We start from the raw sequence: 15,778 nt of genomic DNA on the forward strand, positions 1-15,778 counted from the left end.
GTAGAGAGCAATGAAACACCACGCAGTGTTTCCCCAACCCGCAGTTCTTCAAGGCCAGGCGGGAGGGGCGGGAAGAGGACCAGCTGCGGCGAGTTGAGCAGCGCTGCGCCTGCTGGTCCTCGCAGTCCCGACAGTTACTGGAACTAGTGGCAGGTCCCCCTGCAGTGAATCCGGCGCTGATGCAGGTGCGTTAACCACGAGCGGCGCCCGCGAAGCGGGGGCCACGAGGCGTGGGTAGAGAAGACGTCCAAGTGTTAGACGGCAAAGTGTCAAGCTGCAGACACTCCAGCAGCGTTTCCTCCAGCAGCCAGGTAGAGAGCAATGAAACACCACGCAGTGTTTCCCCAACCCGCAGTTCTTCAAGGCCAGGCGGGAGGGGCGGGAAGAGGACCAGCTGCGGCGAGTTGAGCAGCGCTGCGCCTGCTGGTCCTCGCAGTCCCGACAGTTACTGGAACTAGTGGCAGGTCCCCCTGCAGTGAATCCGGCGCTGATGCAGGTGCGTTAACCACGAGCGGCGCCCGCGAAGCGGGGGCCGCGAGGCGTGGGTAGAGAAGACGTCCAAGTGTTAGACGGCAGTGTCAAGCTGCAGACACTCCAGCAGCGTTTCCTCCAGCAGCCAGGTAGAGAGCAATGAAACACCACGCAGTGTTTCCCCAACCCGCAGTTCTTCAAGGCCAGGCGGGAGGGGCGGGAAGAGGACCAGCTGCGGCGAGTTGAGCAGCGCTGCGCCTGCTGGTCCTCGCAGTCCCGACAGTTACTGGAACTAGTGGCAGGTCCCCCTGCAGTGAATCCGGCGCTGATGCAGGTGCGTTAACCACGAGCGGCGCCCGCAAAGCGGGGGCCGCGAGGCGTGGGTAGAGAAGACGTCCAAGTGTTAGACGGCAAAGTGTCAAGCTGCAGACACTCCAGCAGCGTTTCCTCCAGCAGCCAGGTAGAGAGCAATGAAACACATTCCTTAGAGTGTTCTGTCATCTGGCCAGTGATTCGTCTTCGTTGTGGTGTCGTTTTAATAGGCTTGAAGTGATAGGGTAAATGTAGTTTTCGGACGCCATGTTGGGCATTTTTCGTGCGTGCTCGCGCAAAGAAGTACATTAATTATAATTAGGAGCTGTCAGGGTGCCTCCGTAAGTGAATCCAGATGGCCGGGCGTGTTCACCATTCAGCAGCGCTCCGCGCGCTGCTGCTGCATGTCAGGCCGGGAAAGGGCTTCATTAGCCTCACTCATCCGGCGCTGAGACAGCAAGACACGGGGGCCCACGCCCCCCTCCCTCATCGGTATCGGCGAAGCTCGGCCCACCCTGCCTACCACTTGCCATGCAAACGAGAAGCACCAGTAGCGAACGACAACCCTCCTGCTTCTGGGCGCTATCGAAATACAGACGTTACTTTGGTGCAGTTGATGGCGACAGAACAGCGCAGCTGCCCCCTCGTGAGCTGGGTACTAGTGAGACTGCGCCCTCGTGAACTGTGCAATAGTGAAACTTTGCTACAGCTGTGGCGACCAGCGCAGCTGCCCCCTCGTGTGCTCCGTGGCGTACAATCACCTGGTGGTTAGTTGGCATGGTTTGTTCATTCGTTCTGTCGCTTGTGACTGGAGCTGACCACGCCGCTGGTGAACAGCGCAGCTGCGCTCCCTACTGGCAGATATTAGTGAAAGTGTGAGTAGCTGATGACACGTGGTGCACGTTCACCAATTTCCATCTACACTGTGTCAGCGCGTAGAAATCCTCACCGGTGAGTGGTGCCACTACAAATCCTTGACTGAATGTCTGTCAGGAATGTAGTGACTGCGGGTCGTGTAGATTCGAGGAGGGCAAAGGTCACGTACTCAATGAGAGGTGGCAGCGGCTGAAGGCACGGAGTACAGCGGCTCCACTGTGTGGTCTGAGGCGCACTGAGCCCACAAGCACCTACCTCTTTTCCAATGGGTGAGAGTTTTGACTGACTGGTGTCAAACAGAGCAGCTGCACCTCAGCCTTCGGGCACAATTAAAGTTTTCTCGTCGTGTATGAAGCCAAAAACAAACACAAAGCGCCTAATTTGGGCTTGGTGCGTTTAAACCTCAAAGGGCACCGGCGAACACAAAGCACGGCTGCGTGACAATGTGAAAGCGACGACATTTTGTCATGTTGTGGCCCGAGTTTGCATCCTGGGGGGTTTTAAAGCTCTCTCCGCACCTTTACAAATTGAAATAAACGGACGGGGGTTTGCCCAAGATCACAACGTGTGGCCGAGGCTACCAGAGGCTCGCCATGCGTCCTCAACGCCACGAAGTAGGAGCCCCGTTGATGGTGGGATGCGCGAGTGACTACGTTTAAGCGCCTCGAAGCCCCTCGCCATCCTCATATAGGAGCTTCCAGGGCCCAGTACATATGTCTATAGGATAAGGCTGCCGAGGGGCCCTAGACCTCCCCCCCTGAGGGTGAGTATAGCGCCCTCGCTTGAGCCTCTCCCGCCAAAAGTTGGGCGCTGCCCTCCACCGACCACCCGCCCCCTGTCCACCCGCTGTCACACCCGCAGATGAGAGCAACCGCCGCCGCGAGACTCCCCACCCTCCCTCCAGGCAGCGGCATTTTATTGTAGCGCCTTGAAGCAGGCCGGTATTCTGTATACATTCCCCATTTACTGCACGCGCAGTCCAGCTTCACTTTGAAAAGGGCGCCTCAGGTCACTCTCGAAAGACAGAACCACCAGTTTCTGCGTACCATCAAAGAGAAAATACCAAGTGCCCCGCCCCTACCCCCCCCCCCCCCCCCCCATACCCAAGTTGGAAGCCATCCACACCATGGTGTTATTGGAAGGGAGGAGCATTAATAACTTTCAGCTGCCTTTGAAATACAGAACTGTCTTATTCTGGGCGCAATCCAGGCAGTTTGAGGGTTAAATTCAGCTGTTCTTTTTCAACACGTTCTGGCAGGCACCCAGCTCTGTATTTATAATACCTACACGAACAACTCCTGCTCTCATACAATGTACTTAAAACCAACATAATTCCACGGCATTTTAGACGTATTTATTTGTGAAGGCTGGGAAAGGATTAGTAATGTTGAAGGAAAAAACAAATTTACATAAACGCAGCATTTACATTCTTAAGTTTATGCCTTGCAAGGAGGCAAAGATGGCCATTTGTGCCAAACCGAGAAGTTGATTTAACTAGAGTAGTGGGCATGGCTTCTGGGCTTATTATTCTATGTTCCTAATTTTAATTTCGAGCCGTGCACGACGAGTGCGAGTTGTGCAGCACGTTCTAAACATGGGTGTCCAAAGTAGGCCCAAGAGGCAAAACCGCGCCAGATTTTAAGGCAACAAAGGTAAAATGATTTCATATGCAATTGATCAGAATCTAACTCTTTTACCTGGTTAGCAGTTAAACTAACAAACTTCCATGAATCCGGCTTATGGACAAATGCTGAACGCCACTGCTGCACATATTTGACCCACTGTTAAAATCAGTTTTTGATCTTTATTTGGGGTAGGAGGGCTTTTGACAGTGAGTGCAGAGTGACAGCAAGTGACAATGAATGCAAAGTGACAGCAAGTGACAGTGAATGCAGAGTGACAGCAAGTGACAGTGAATGCAGAGTGACAGCAAGTGACAGTGAGTGCAGAGTGACAGCAATTGACAGTGAGAGCAGAGTGACAGTGACTGCAAACTGAGTGCAGAGTGACAGTGACTGCAGACTGAGTGCAGAGTGACAGTGAGGGCTGAGTGACAGTGAGGGCTGAGTGACAGTGAGGGCTGAGTGACAGTGAGGGCTGAGTGACAGTGAGGGCTGAGTGACAGTGAGGGCTGAGTGACAGTGAGGGCTGAGTGACAGTGAGGGCAGAGTGACAGTGAGGGCAGAGTGACAGTGAGGGCAGAGTGACAGTGAGGGCAGAGTGACAGTGAGGGCAGAGTGACAGTGAGGGCAGAGTGACAGTGAGGGCAGAGTGACAGTGAGGGCAGAGTGACAGTGAGGGCAGAGTGACAGTGAGGGCAGAGTGACAGTGAGGGCAGAGTGACAGTGAGGGCAGAGTGACAGTGAGGGCAGAGTGACAGTGAGGGCAGAGTGACACTAGTGACGCTGATTGCAGAGTGACAGCAGAGTGACGCTGATTGCAGAGTGACAGCAGAGTGACGCTGATTGCAGAGTGACAGCAGAGTGACACTGATTGCAGAGTGACAGCAGAGTGACACTGATTGCAGAGTGACAGCAGAGTGACACTGATTGCAGAGTGACAGCAGAGTGACACTGATTGCAGAGTGTGAGTAGTGTGAACAGTGTGTAAGTGTGCAGGGTGCACATTGTGTGACTATGCAGGGTGAACAGTGTGAGTGTGCAGTGTCAGCAGTGTGTGAATGTGTAGGGGCAGTGTGTGAGTGTGCAGGAAACAAACACTCAAAGTAAGTCCACCACACACATACATACCACCACACACAAGAAGACACACACACCATACACACACATACACCACACACACATACCACACACACACACCACACACACACACCACACACACACCATATACACACCACACACACATACACGACACACACATACCACACATACACGACACACACATACCACACATACACACCACACTCATCACCACTCATACACACCACACTCATCACCACTCACCCCCACAGACTCACCCCCACAGACTCACCACTACAAACACAACCACACACACAACAACACCAGCCGTCAGTACATGCTTTCACCAGGGCCAAACACCACCAGGCATCAATGCACTTTTTCACCAAACACAAACACCATCAGGCGTACAACACCAGGCAGCCGTCAGTGCATGCTTTTACAAGGCGCACTCAGCAGCAACCGTCGGTGCACGCTTTCACCAAACACACACCATCAGCCATCTCTGCACGCTTTTACCAAACACACACCCACCAGCCGTCAGTGCACCCTTCCACCAGGCACACACACCTCCAGGCGCCAGTGCACTCTTCCACCAAACACACACACCAACAGCCATCAGTCCACGCATCAATTGTTAACGCATCCACAATTAACTATTGTAGCAATCGCTGTATGATACACTTTACTTTTAAACATATTCATCTAAAGCACAGCATGCAACCATTGGTAAAATTACAATCTAACCCACATAATTCCACTACACACCACATGCACACACTCCATAACACATGGCAAAAAGACATTGGCATTTACAATGCCATTAGCTCAAACTCAAATAAATCCGAGCCCGATTGCATTTCTAATGCTTGTTTTAATTGCTATTACCTCACTCAGAAGAGTGGGTGAGATCCAGGCATTAACAATTCAAGAACCATTCTCACAACTCCATCATAACGAAGTGGTTCTCAAAAACAAACCCCAAATTCCTTCCAAAAGTCATTTCACCTTTCCACCTCAATCAATCTATTGAGTTGCCAGTATTCTTCTCTCAACCACAAACTGTTGCTGAAAGAGCTTTCCATACACTAGATGTCAAAAGAGCTCTCTTCTACTATATTGATAGGACAAAACCATTTCGTAAAACAAAACAATTGTTTGTGTCCTTTTCTCCTCCACATAAAAGTAATCCCATTTCAAAAGCTGGGGTTGCAAGGTGGATTGTCAAATGCATTCAAATGTGTTACCAGAAAGCGAAACACACTCTATCCATTCCCCCTAGGGCTTATTCCACCCGTAAACTAGGGGCATCTATGGCCTTTTTAGGAAATATTCCCTTAGATGATATCTGCAAAGCAGCTTCATGGTCTACACCCCACACATTTCCAAAACACTACTGTGTAGATGTGCAAGCAAAACAACAAGCTAGTGTGGGCCAGGCTGTACTCAAAACATTATTTCAAACCACTGCAACAGATACTGGTGGTCGCCACTAAGGGAGAGAACTGCTATGCAATCAATGCACTAGTGTGTGATCTGCAGCCCATATGCCTCGAACGGAAAATGCTACTTACCTGTATGCATCTGTTCTTGGCATGAAGGGCTCCAGAGTCACATACGCCCACCCGGCTACCTATATCTGTTCCAGTAATATCTTAATTAGATACACAAGACATGGACATCTTTTGCTGTACTCCTACAACTCCATCATTTCCCCCAATGGCGAAAACAATCTGAAGATGGAGTTGATGCCCATGCGCACCACGCTCTATAGGAGGAGTCATCTACCAAACAAAGACTCTTCTAAGACAACAACAACGTGTAATCATCCGGGCCCACTACCAGATGGCGAACTATGCACTAGTGTGTGACTCTGCAGCCTTACATGCCAAGAACAGATGCATACTGGTAAGTAGCATTTTCCTTTAGTGACATTATTGAAAAAAACAAAAGTCGAGCAGAGTAATCATAGACCAGTGTTTCTTACTGATACATTGTCTCACAAATTTACATTGTTCAGGCTCCTTCAGAAAAAATAAATGCTCATTCTCTCTTAACTTTTCGAATAACATTTTAATTTATGACTGTGCCCGTGTTAATCAGTGGTTATATATTAACACTGATGAGGGCTGTTTTTGTGGGATTTTATCAGTTATTGTAGCTTTAAACCTAAAACGGGATAGCCTATATATGTTCCACAAGATCTGCAAAACGCAGTCTGGTATAGTGTCAATTGCTGCAAAAAACAGTAAGAGAAAACCAGAAATATAGGTAATATATTTTCAAATATTAACCCTAACACCACCACATCTCTGCATATGGTGCACTGGTGCATAATCCTTGGCTCTCACATAAACTAAAAAAATACAGAAAAAGGATAATGTAAACCTAAACACTAGATTTCTGTGTTGCTTTTATCAAATTTAAAGCGTTGATGCTAAATTATGGTTCTAGAGGGAATATTAAGTCCTCTGAATTGTCTGAGTCCTTGTCCCTACCAGTGCCAGATGCCCTGGTGGAATCGCTTCTTTGTTTAACCTGGCATGACTTATGCATATCGTAGGTGACTCAAGTATATGGTTGGTTTGTACAAGGTGTTCTTTCATTTGGAGAGCATCCACTTGTTAACGTTTTGTGCTGGAAAGATCTCTGTTGCGGTCCATAACAGTGGTTGGTACTCGCCAACCTTAAGATTGTTTCCAAGTTTAGACAGATGGTAAGAGGCGTCAGTTGAAGCTTTTAGTGGCCACTGCTCTCTAGTACATCAGTGTTGCCCCTTGATCAAAGGTAACACCATCGATGTATGCGCATGTGGATCATCGGGCTACAGCTGTCTGCGCTTTCTTGTTAGAATCCTATCCAGTCTTGTATAATTCACTTTGACCTCAAATGGTCTTATGCCATGGTGACAGTCAATATTGCTACTGACTAAATGGAAAGAGTGGTCTCCAAAGCCACATATGTGCCAACCAGTCCTGGCTTGCCCACCCCATCCTCAAGTTCTACGAGCTGATGATTACCACCCCATACTTTGTGTTCAGTCAATTGTGCTCAGATGCCTGACATGAAACCATCTATTTTGGAGCCATGTGGCACTTTCACAGCCACCGTTATTCTGAAAAACTCCACAATGGTACAAGTGTCAGGTGCCTGATGCAAAATGACATTTCTGTGCACTGGGTTTTAGTGATAGCAAAAACAGTTTTAGAGCTTCAACAGGTATTGTTTTCTCATGAAAACGTGTATTGTTTCAGTTGATTTAATTGCAGGTCTCTGACTTTCTCTTTGTGAAACTGTTATTTACAGTATGACTGAGCTGGACAAAGAAATCAGCACGCTGAGAAGTGGATTGAAAGCAGTTGAGGCTGTAAGTACCTTTTTATTATTCAGGCGGCAGCATATTTCCTTCTTGGAAGCACGGAATGTGGGACCTTTAACAAAGCTGCTTTTATCTTGCTTCCTGTAGTGCAGTATAATCGTCTTTCCTGCTTTGCATGTGTCTGTTCTCAGCTAAAAGACTTCTGGCTTAATATACGTTAGTTTTCCCTGGTTAGAAACTGAAACTAGTAATGAAAGGAAGGACTCACTTTTTTGGTTTTGGGGAGGCGGGGAGGCGGCAGGGAGAGCTATATCATGTGCTTTTGTGTCACTGTAATCTGAAATTGATCAAAGATTATATACCAGACGTGTTCCTAGCCTCCGCGCTGTTCAACCATTGCACACAGAAAGAACAGTGATCCATTGATGGTTTGTCGTCATTTGGCATGGCCTTGCTCTGTGCTCCCCTCTGTTGACATGTCTCAGCAGTGGGCACACAGATGGTTGTGAGTCAAGGCATGAATTGCAAGGTGTTTTGACATGTAGGGATTGTGGCCCATCACATGGACTGCTTTATATCTGTTTCCTAAGTACCTTTAAAATGAATGAGGAATAGATTTTGCATTTGTAGATTCTCAGCCTGCCTTATTTTATGGTAGATGACATTCTTTCTGTTGACTAGTGATTTTCACCATAAGTAACCCTCCCAAAGCAATTTAGCTTGGGTCTGATCATTAGTGATTGTTCATCGAAAGCCCAAGAAAAGTAGGCAGCTCCTCCCTATCCTCTAGTGTCATACACAGATACATGTTTGTTTACATCTGTCCAGACTACTGTTGTCTCGGTACACCTGATAAAATTTGTATCTGACAACTTGCCAATACACTTTCTGGTGTAACTGGGTTTGTCCCAGAGTTTATTGGATGACATTTTATTTGGCGCCTGTTATATCAGCCGGCAGCTGCAGGGAAGAGACTAAACCGCACTGAAAGTATTTCTAATCCTTGGGCGAGGACATCGCCATTGAATCAAAAATCATCTAGCTATTGCAATTGTGCTGCCATCACCTTTTGGTTCTTTGGAACACTCACCACTGGTTTAGCAACACTACACAGATTTTTTTCACTGGTACAAGATGTCTTGATGAGGTTGGATTCCTGCAATTCGTTAGTACCGATGTCCCCTGAATAAATGTTTAGCTTGAAAAAAACATCTAATAAAGCCTACCTAATTTAAACCCAGAACTGAGCACAAGGGGTGTGTAACCCCCATACACCACCAACTCCAAAGAATTCCTGTAAAATTAAGTGTAGATTTCAAGATGTTGCATGTGATCAGCAGAGCATTTGATGAAATATGGACTTAGATTAGAGAAATATATCTCAATTAACCACTGATTAGCCAACAAAGTTGCACTTTAGATCTGAAAATTCAATAAAAAAAGATACGGTCCATGGATGCAGACTTTCTGGGCGCTACTATTTGAGCTAGTTTGCCAAAAGAACTTGCAAACATTGAATCACAGCATTTTTCTAATGCTGCATGATGTAACTTGATCTCCAGGTGATATATATATGCCTACCAACTGGACATGTGGCCAATATAGACGGGCACTACCTTTTCTCCATTTCCCACACTCGTACTGGGTGCAAAAGAATTTGGACACCCAACCTCTTTCCACCAACTTATGAAGTTGGCCACATAAAGAGTTCGGACTCTTAGGAACAAGGGAACAATGGTACACAAGACTGCTGCGTGCCATACTTCTGCATTTTAGGAACAACGCACTGAAGTGTTGATACTCAACACCTTCCCCGATCATGAAAACAGTAACCATGAGAAAGCTGGTGCTTCACACCACAGGGTGGTGAGGCAGATTAGGCACTCATGTAGCTGATCTTCGAACAGGGTAACCATTACTCCAAACCGCAGCCCATATTTAGATGAAGCCATCACAATTATTTATATACTTTGTGTTACCAGCTCTGTATTCTTTTTGTCCAAATTCCCTCTACCACCACTGTATGCCTGAATGCATTCCTTTTTTTAAAACACAATATTATTGTTGACTGTTCCACAATGCCACACTTTCACAAACCTTATTATTTAGGATTTTTCACCACAGTTTTCATTCCACTTTGCTGGCTTCTTTTCTAATCCTCCTGATCCTTGCCCTCTCTTCTAACCAAGCTCTTCTTACCTGGCAGGCCTGCTGACACCACTTGTCAGTGGATTTGAGGGTGGCCAGTCCCAGACTATCCCTATCTGGTCATGGAGCCTCTCTCCATCTTTAGCTAGTCTTCTCTTCTGTCACGACCATCTCCAAATTGCCATCTGAGCCTCGCTGCTTTTCCACCAGGTTCTTTTAACAGCTCTTCGCCAAAATGTTGTGGACTAGGGGCCGTGTCTCTACACAAGACTTGAAGGTCATTCAGATATTAGCTAAGTTCTTTATTCCAGGTTATTTCTTAAGTTCCAGTCACACCTCTACACTTGTGTCTGACCCAACTACTAGATAATCATATACTCCTGGTCTGAGTAATGGGGCAAAGGAGAGGGGTAGGATAAATCATTGCATGAATACAAATCACGGCGCAATGGAAATGCAGATGAATAACTTACATTAATTTGATGATTCTGACCCTTTTAGCCCCACTTGGAGTCAGAGGAGGAATAGATGGCATCCCTCTGGTTCTCTCCAGAGTCACAAGAATGTTAAGAACTTAATTTCACCCAAAAGTCATTTCACTTAAAGGTAGATGTGCAAAGATGTTTTTGCTTCGACAAGGGAGTGGAGAAGCCCATAGAAACGTATTCCACATTAAATCTGATAGCTTGAGGAAATTTAAAACAGTGCTGTGCAATGTTGGTCCACGAGAGCCCCGTCCATGTCTGATTATCAGTCTATCCACATGTGATACATTTTCATACAATGACCCTAAATGAGACTTGATTACATATCCGGACGACCTGACCGGGGTCCAGCCTATGGGTTCAAAATGTGGCACCCCTGCCATAGAGGAAGTACCTGCTACACAGATGATGGAGGCTGCTTTACTGTATTCTCTCTGTAATGTTTTCTGTTGTGATTTCTTCCACACTGACACCCCGGGCTATCATGAAATTGCTCATTGTTGGCCCACGCTAGCAGATGGCCTATGAGGTTCTGCTTAATAATCAGGTCAGGATCACAGTGACTGTGGAGAGTAAACAAGAGGACAGATACTGAACTGCCACACAAGGTGTGTCTGGAGTCCCTTGTGATCAAATATTCAGTTTGTTGTTCTTCTGTGGACAACCTGTGATGAACGTGCCTCTGGCGGCAGAGAGGACAGACTGCACAAACTATTTTCTTGGTAAAAAGGCAATTCATTTTTCAGGTCTTGGTAATTTATCATCCCAACACTTAAAGTGAACCAAAAGACACTCTGAATACTTGCTTTGCTGGTGTATCCAGTCAGTGAATGTCTTAATTTATACGCTGTAGTAAACCAAAGCTGCCTTTTTGTTTGTCTTCTAGGAACTTGAATATCAGAAATCGCAGCCAGCACAGCCTGGGGATAAGTTTGTGTCTGTCGTCAGTCAGTTCATCACGGTGGCCAGCTTCGGCTTTTCTGATGTGGAAGATCTTTTAACAGAATCTAAAGAACTGGTGAGCAATGTGATGGAAGCTGCTAATGTCGCTACTGTTTTTGCCACCAGGCAGATATTCACAGTATAATGTGCATGTCAGGCTGCATTGTGGAATGCTTTCCTATTCAGCTGAATTATTTATTGCTTTTTGTACTTCAGAAATGAACGAAACCTAGTATTAGTATTATATATAATACTAGTATCAGTATCACTAATATATGCATATATATGTATATATATATATATATATATATTTTCTTTTTCACTGGAAAAAAACAAAGGTTAAAATAACGTCATAGTTATTTATAGTTAGGTGAGACTTTTAGTGCCACCATAACATTTTAAACGTACAAAACTACCAAAATTCCCCAGTTATAGTTATCTCAAGTAACTATAACTTGGGCCCCCTGCTATGGCACTGCTTATGACCTCACATATTACATCACTCATGACATGGTCAGTGACATCACTAATGACATCATCCACAGAACCAATCACACCCACATCCAACCTCTCATACTTCCACTCACACATCCACTTGCATACCTATTCACAAACCCATTCAATGACTCACACACCCACTAACAGCCAAATCACCCACCCGTACAGTCACACACCCACCCACCCACCCACCCACTTACTTTCTCCCCCATACAGCCACTCACAGAGCCACTCACTCACTAATCCAGCCACCCACACAACCATTCACATTAGCACTCACTCACCTATACAGCTACTCACACATCCATTTACTAACCCAGTTAACCACATACATCCATTCAAACAGCCACTAACTTGCCCATACAGCTACAAACCCACCCACTCATCCACCTATAGAGCCACTCACACAGCCACTCAGTCACCATACAGCCACTCTCACAGTCCCCTCACCCATATAGCCACTAAGGTAGTCACTCACTCATACAGCCAGTCACACTCAATCACCAATACAGCTACTCACACAGTCACTTACACACCCATACAGCTACTCACATACACTGGTATTCACCTTTACATCCCTCCCACACTGATGCAGTCATACACCTACTCAGATGACATATGTTAGAAACCGGATATCTCATTGCTAGTTTAGAAAGAATATTAGTGTTCGAGGCATGTGAGCTGTAGATCACGTGCTTTGCATACTCCTGCCATCTAGTGTTGGGTCCGTATGTTTGCAAGTTGTTTTTCTTCGAAGAAGTCCTTCCAGTCACGAGGTAGGTGACTCCTCCTTTCGGTGATAGTGCGCAGTCGACTCTATTGTTAGATTGTTTTTACCATCATCGTGTTCGGACGTGAATTGCTGCGCTCCGGTTCGACACCGTTTCTCAGGTTCCCCTCGGTACACAATCCACTTGCCCTCGATGGTATTGTTTTCAAACGCGTATTTCCATTTCTCCGTGTATCGTATTTAATATGAAAACTCTTTTAGATCGGGAAATTCATGGGAGGCCTTCGGGCCTACCCGCGTCGGTCCGCCTCGCAGTCGAAGGAACGAACTCCATTCAAATTCTGCCCTCAGTGCCATGCGAAGTTCCAGCGCACCATCTCACACAAAGTGAGCAACTTGTGCTTATCTCCGGAGCACGACGAACAGGTCTTCGCTTGAAGAAAATGCTCCGTGACTGTCTGGCTCGATGTCACGACATGCAGCGCCAGAATACTGGAACCATTGCGGACCTCTTCGGAGAAGATACCGAACAAGAAACAGGCGATGCCATAGGGACCGAGGAAGAACAAGAAGAGCACATCTCTGTCTCATAGTCTAGCTCTGATGTGGACAATGACATTCCGCAAGGTCAGGTATTATGTGTACTGATTCTCCCTTGCCCCAAAGGCCAACTTAGCCCAAGAAAAAGGCTCCAGTCCCACCTCTGCATTCGGGCCATGGTTGACACCAAGAACATGTTTTCAACGCCCCGCCTTCGGGCTTGGCACCGAAGCTCACGTCAAAGCCTTCCGGCTTGGGACTGAGCCGTCCACACTCGGGCACCGAGCCGAAACCTTTGGGGCCAAAACCGAAACCTGCCTCAGGCTCAACTCCTTCGATTCTGAAACCGTCTTTGGAACCGAAATCCTCGGCACCCGAAAACCTCGGCAACAAAACATATTGATGCTCCGATACAACCAACGGAGTTCCATTTCGACGTCCCGCCTTCAAAACCAGCCCCAAAACAAAAGGAACTTTACATTAATCCAAAAACTGGACTTATTGCGACCAAATTGCCACTTACATGCAAATCTGAATCAGAGGACGTTTATCACATTCCTTTAAAAAGAGAACATGTTGGTACTAACTCTTCTCCTCCTTCCCCAGAAACAGTCCATTTGCTAATTACTCCTACTAATTCATCACCACCACAAACACCTGATGATCAGGATGATGGGTATGAGGATGTGGGCAATGATCCTTCACCTGCAGACCCCTGGAAGGATTATAATACAGCATCTCCTACAGATAATAATCCTGACCTTTAGCCTACTAAACCTTCCTCACCAGATGACAACGTAAATTACATAGAGCCACTAAGCAGAGCTGCTGAATATCATGGGTTACAATTACATAAAGAATCCCTAGAGGAGGATTCCCTTTTTGAAACCCTAAGTAGTTCCCAAAGATCCACACACACACTCCCCATGCTCAAAGGTATGTTAAGACATGTGGATGACCTATTTAAGGATCCTGTTTGTGTACGCATTCTCACCCCAGGATAGACAAAAAATATAAATCAGCACCATCCGACCCAGTTTCCATCAAGGGCCAGTTACCTTTAGACTCTTTAGTGGTGTCTAACGCCCATAAACAGGCCAATTCTCAAACGTCAGGAGATGCTCCACCTCCGGACAAAGAGTCTAAGCTGATAGACACAGCTGGGAAGAGTCGCCTCCCAAGCTGCAAATTACTGGCACATTGCTAATAACCAAGCCTTTTTAGCCAGGTACGATAGGGCGCATTGGGACGAAATGGAGTAATTGCTCAAATTCCTGCCTGATAAGCATAAGTCCAAAGCCCAAGACCTAGTGCAAGAGGGAAATCTCATCTCTAATACTTCCATTAGGTGTGTGTTAGATGCACACACACACACCTTCAGGGATGTTATAGGTAGGCTCCCACCTCCCCAATATCTGTGGGGTCAGGGTATTTGTACCCTGCCCCCTTTTCTTTATTTGTAACTTTTTTTGTGGGACTGGGCTTCAAGCCGAGTCTTAAGATGGCTACCAACACTTCCTGATTGAAGTGTTCGCAGCCAATCTGTAGGATCCGTGAGTCCACTGCAAGGTCTTGCAGCCCCAGATATCTATATTTTTAAACTTAAATATCTCAAAAACTGCTGAATGTATTTACACCAAATTACAAAAAGCACGCTTTCTGGGCCACCATCTAGCTATCTGCCAAATTTGGTGTAATTCCGTTCAGGGGTTCAGGCTGTAGTTGCTTTCAAAAAGGAAAACATCCCCATAAATATAACATGGGGAAACTGCATTTTGGGACCCCCCTTTTTTCTCGGCCGGCTTGACGGAACACCATGAAACTTTCAACACAGCAACTGAACCACAAAGGGGAAGTTTTTTGACAATTTTGTGGAGATACGTCCAGCGTCGCCAAAGACTCTCGTGGACCCAACTACCAAAATATACACTTTTTTTTTATCCTAAGTTTCTCAAAAACTACTGAACGGGTTTACACCAAATCACAAAAAGCACAAACTGCGGACCAAGATCTAGCTTCCTGCCAAATTTGGTGTCATTCCGGTTATCAGTTTTTGCTGTAGCCTTGCCTAAAGAAGTCTATGGAAAATGCATGGGTATTTTGCTTTTTGGGACACCTTTTTCTCGGCCCCCGGTTGATGGATCACTCTAAACTTTCCATGAAGGAGCTGAGGTGGCTTTGGAAGGTTTTGTGAACATTTGTCAAACAGGGCTGAAGTTATTAGCAAATCAAAAAATGCTTTTTCTATGGAAAAGCAGACCTAACTATAACTACCTAGTGGTGACTACAATATATATGTATACACTTTTGGGTAAAGCACCTGTATAGTTATGGTTATGTGAGTCTCCATTGAAAGGCCATTTTTTGTGTATCCAATAATTTTACCTCCAAAAGATGAAGCTGCACAAAACTACCTTGAAAAAAAGTTAATTTCATTTGATCTCTCCCTCAGCAGTTTCATGCAGCTCCTGTAAGCAAGAGCCATAGAACAGTTGTGAGGTAGAAAAAGTCGCATTTACCGTTTTAATGTCTATAAGACTATTTGCTCCATGTTACAGGAAAAGGGCTAAGTGGAATGACCACGGACTAGGCATAGAAGTACAACTTTACACAAGGAAGTGCTTGTGCTTGGGTTGGTGTAAATCTGTTAAGTAGTTTTTGAGATATTACTGTTCCATCTGTATTGCTAATCTGCAGATCCCGTGGTTTTGCAAACCCACAGAGGATTTATGAATCCATACAAAAAATATATAGGCAC

At 46.1% G+C, this 15,778-nt stretch overlaps 1 protein-coding gene across 4 annotated transcripts in view; it reads left to right on the forward strand.

Moving 5' to 3' along the window:
* Positions 1-15,778, forward strand: part of DAAM1 (dishevelled associated activator of morphogenesis 1) — a 652,790-nt gene that overhangs the window by 623,467 nt on the left and 13,545 nt on the right. For all 4 annotated transcript variants that reach the window (XM_078660609.1, XM_078660607.1, XM_078660610.1 and 1 more), the window contains 2 exons: positions 7,665-7,725; positions 11,197-11,328. In XM_078660609.1, the coding sequence (XP_078516735.1) occupies positions 7,665-7,725; positions 11,197-11,328 (193 nt within the window). The remainder of the gene's footprint in view (positions 1-7,664; positions 7,726-11,196; positions 11,329-15,778) is intronic.

The sequence above is a fragment of the Lissotriton helveticus genome, chromosome 9, assembly GCF_964261635.1.
Source record: "Lissotriton helveticus chromosome 9, aLisHel1.1, whole genome shotgun sequence".
Taxonomy (NCBI): domain Eukaryota; kingdom Metazoa; phylum Chordata; class Amphibia; order Caudata; family Salamandridae; genus Lissotriton; species Lissotriton helveticus.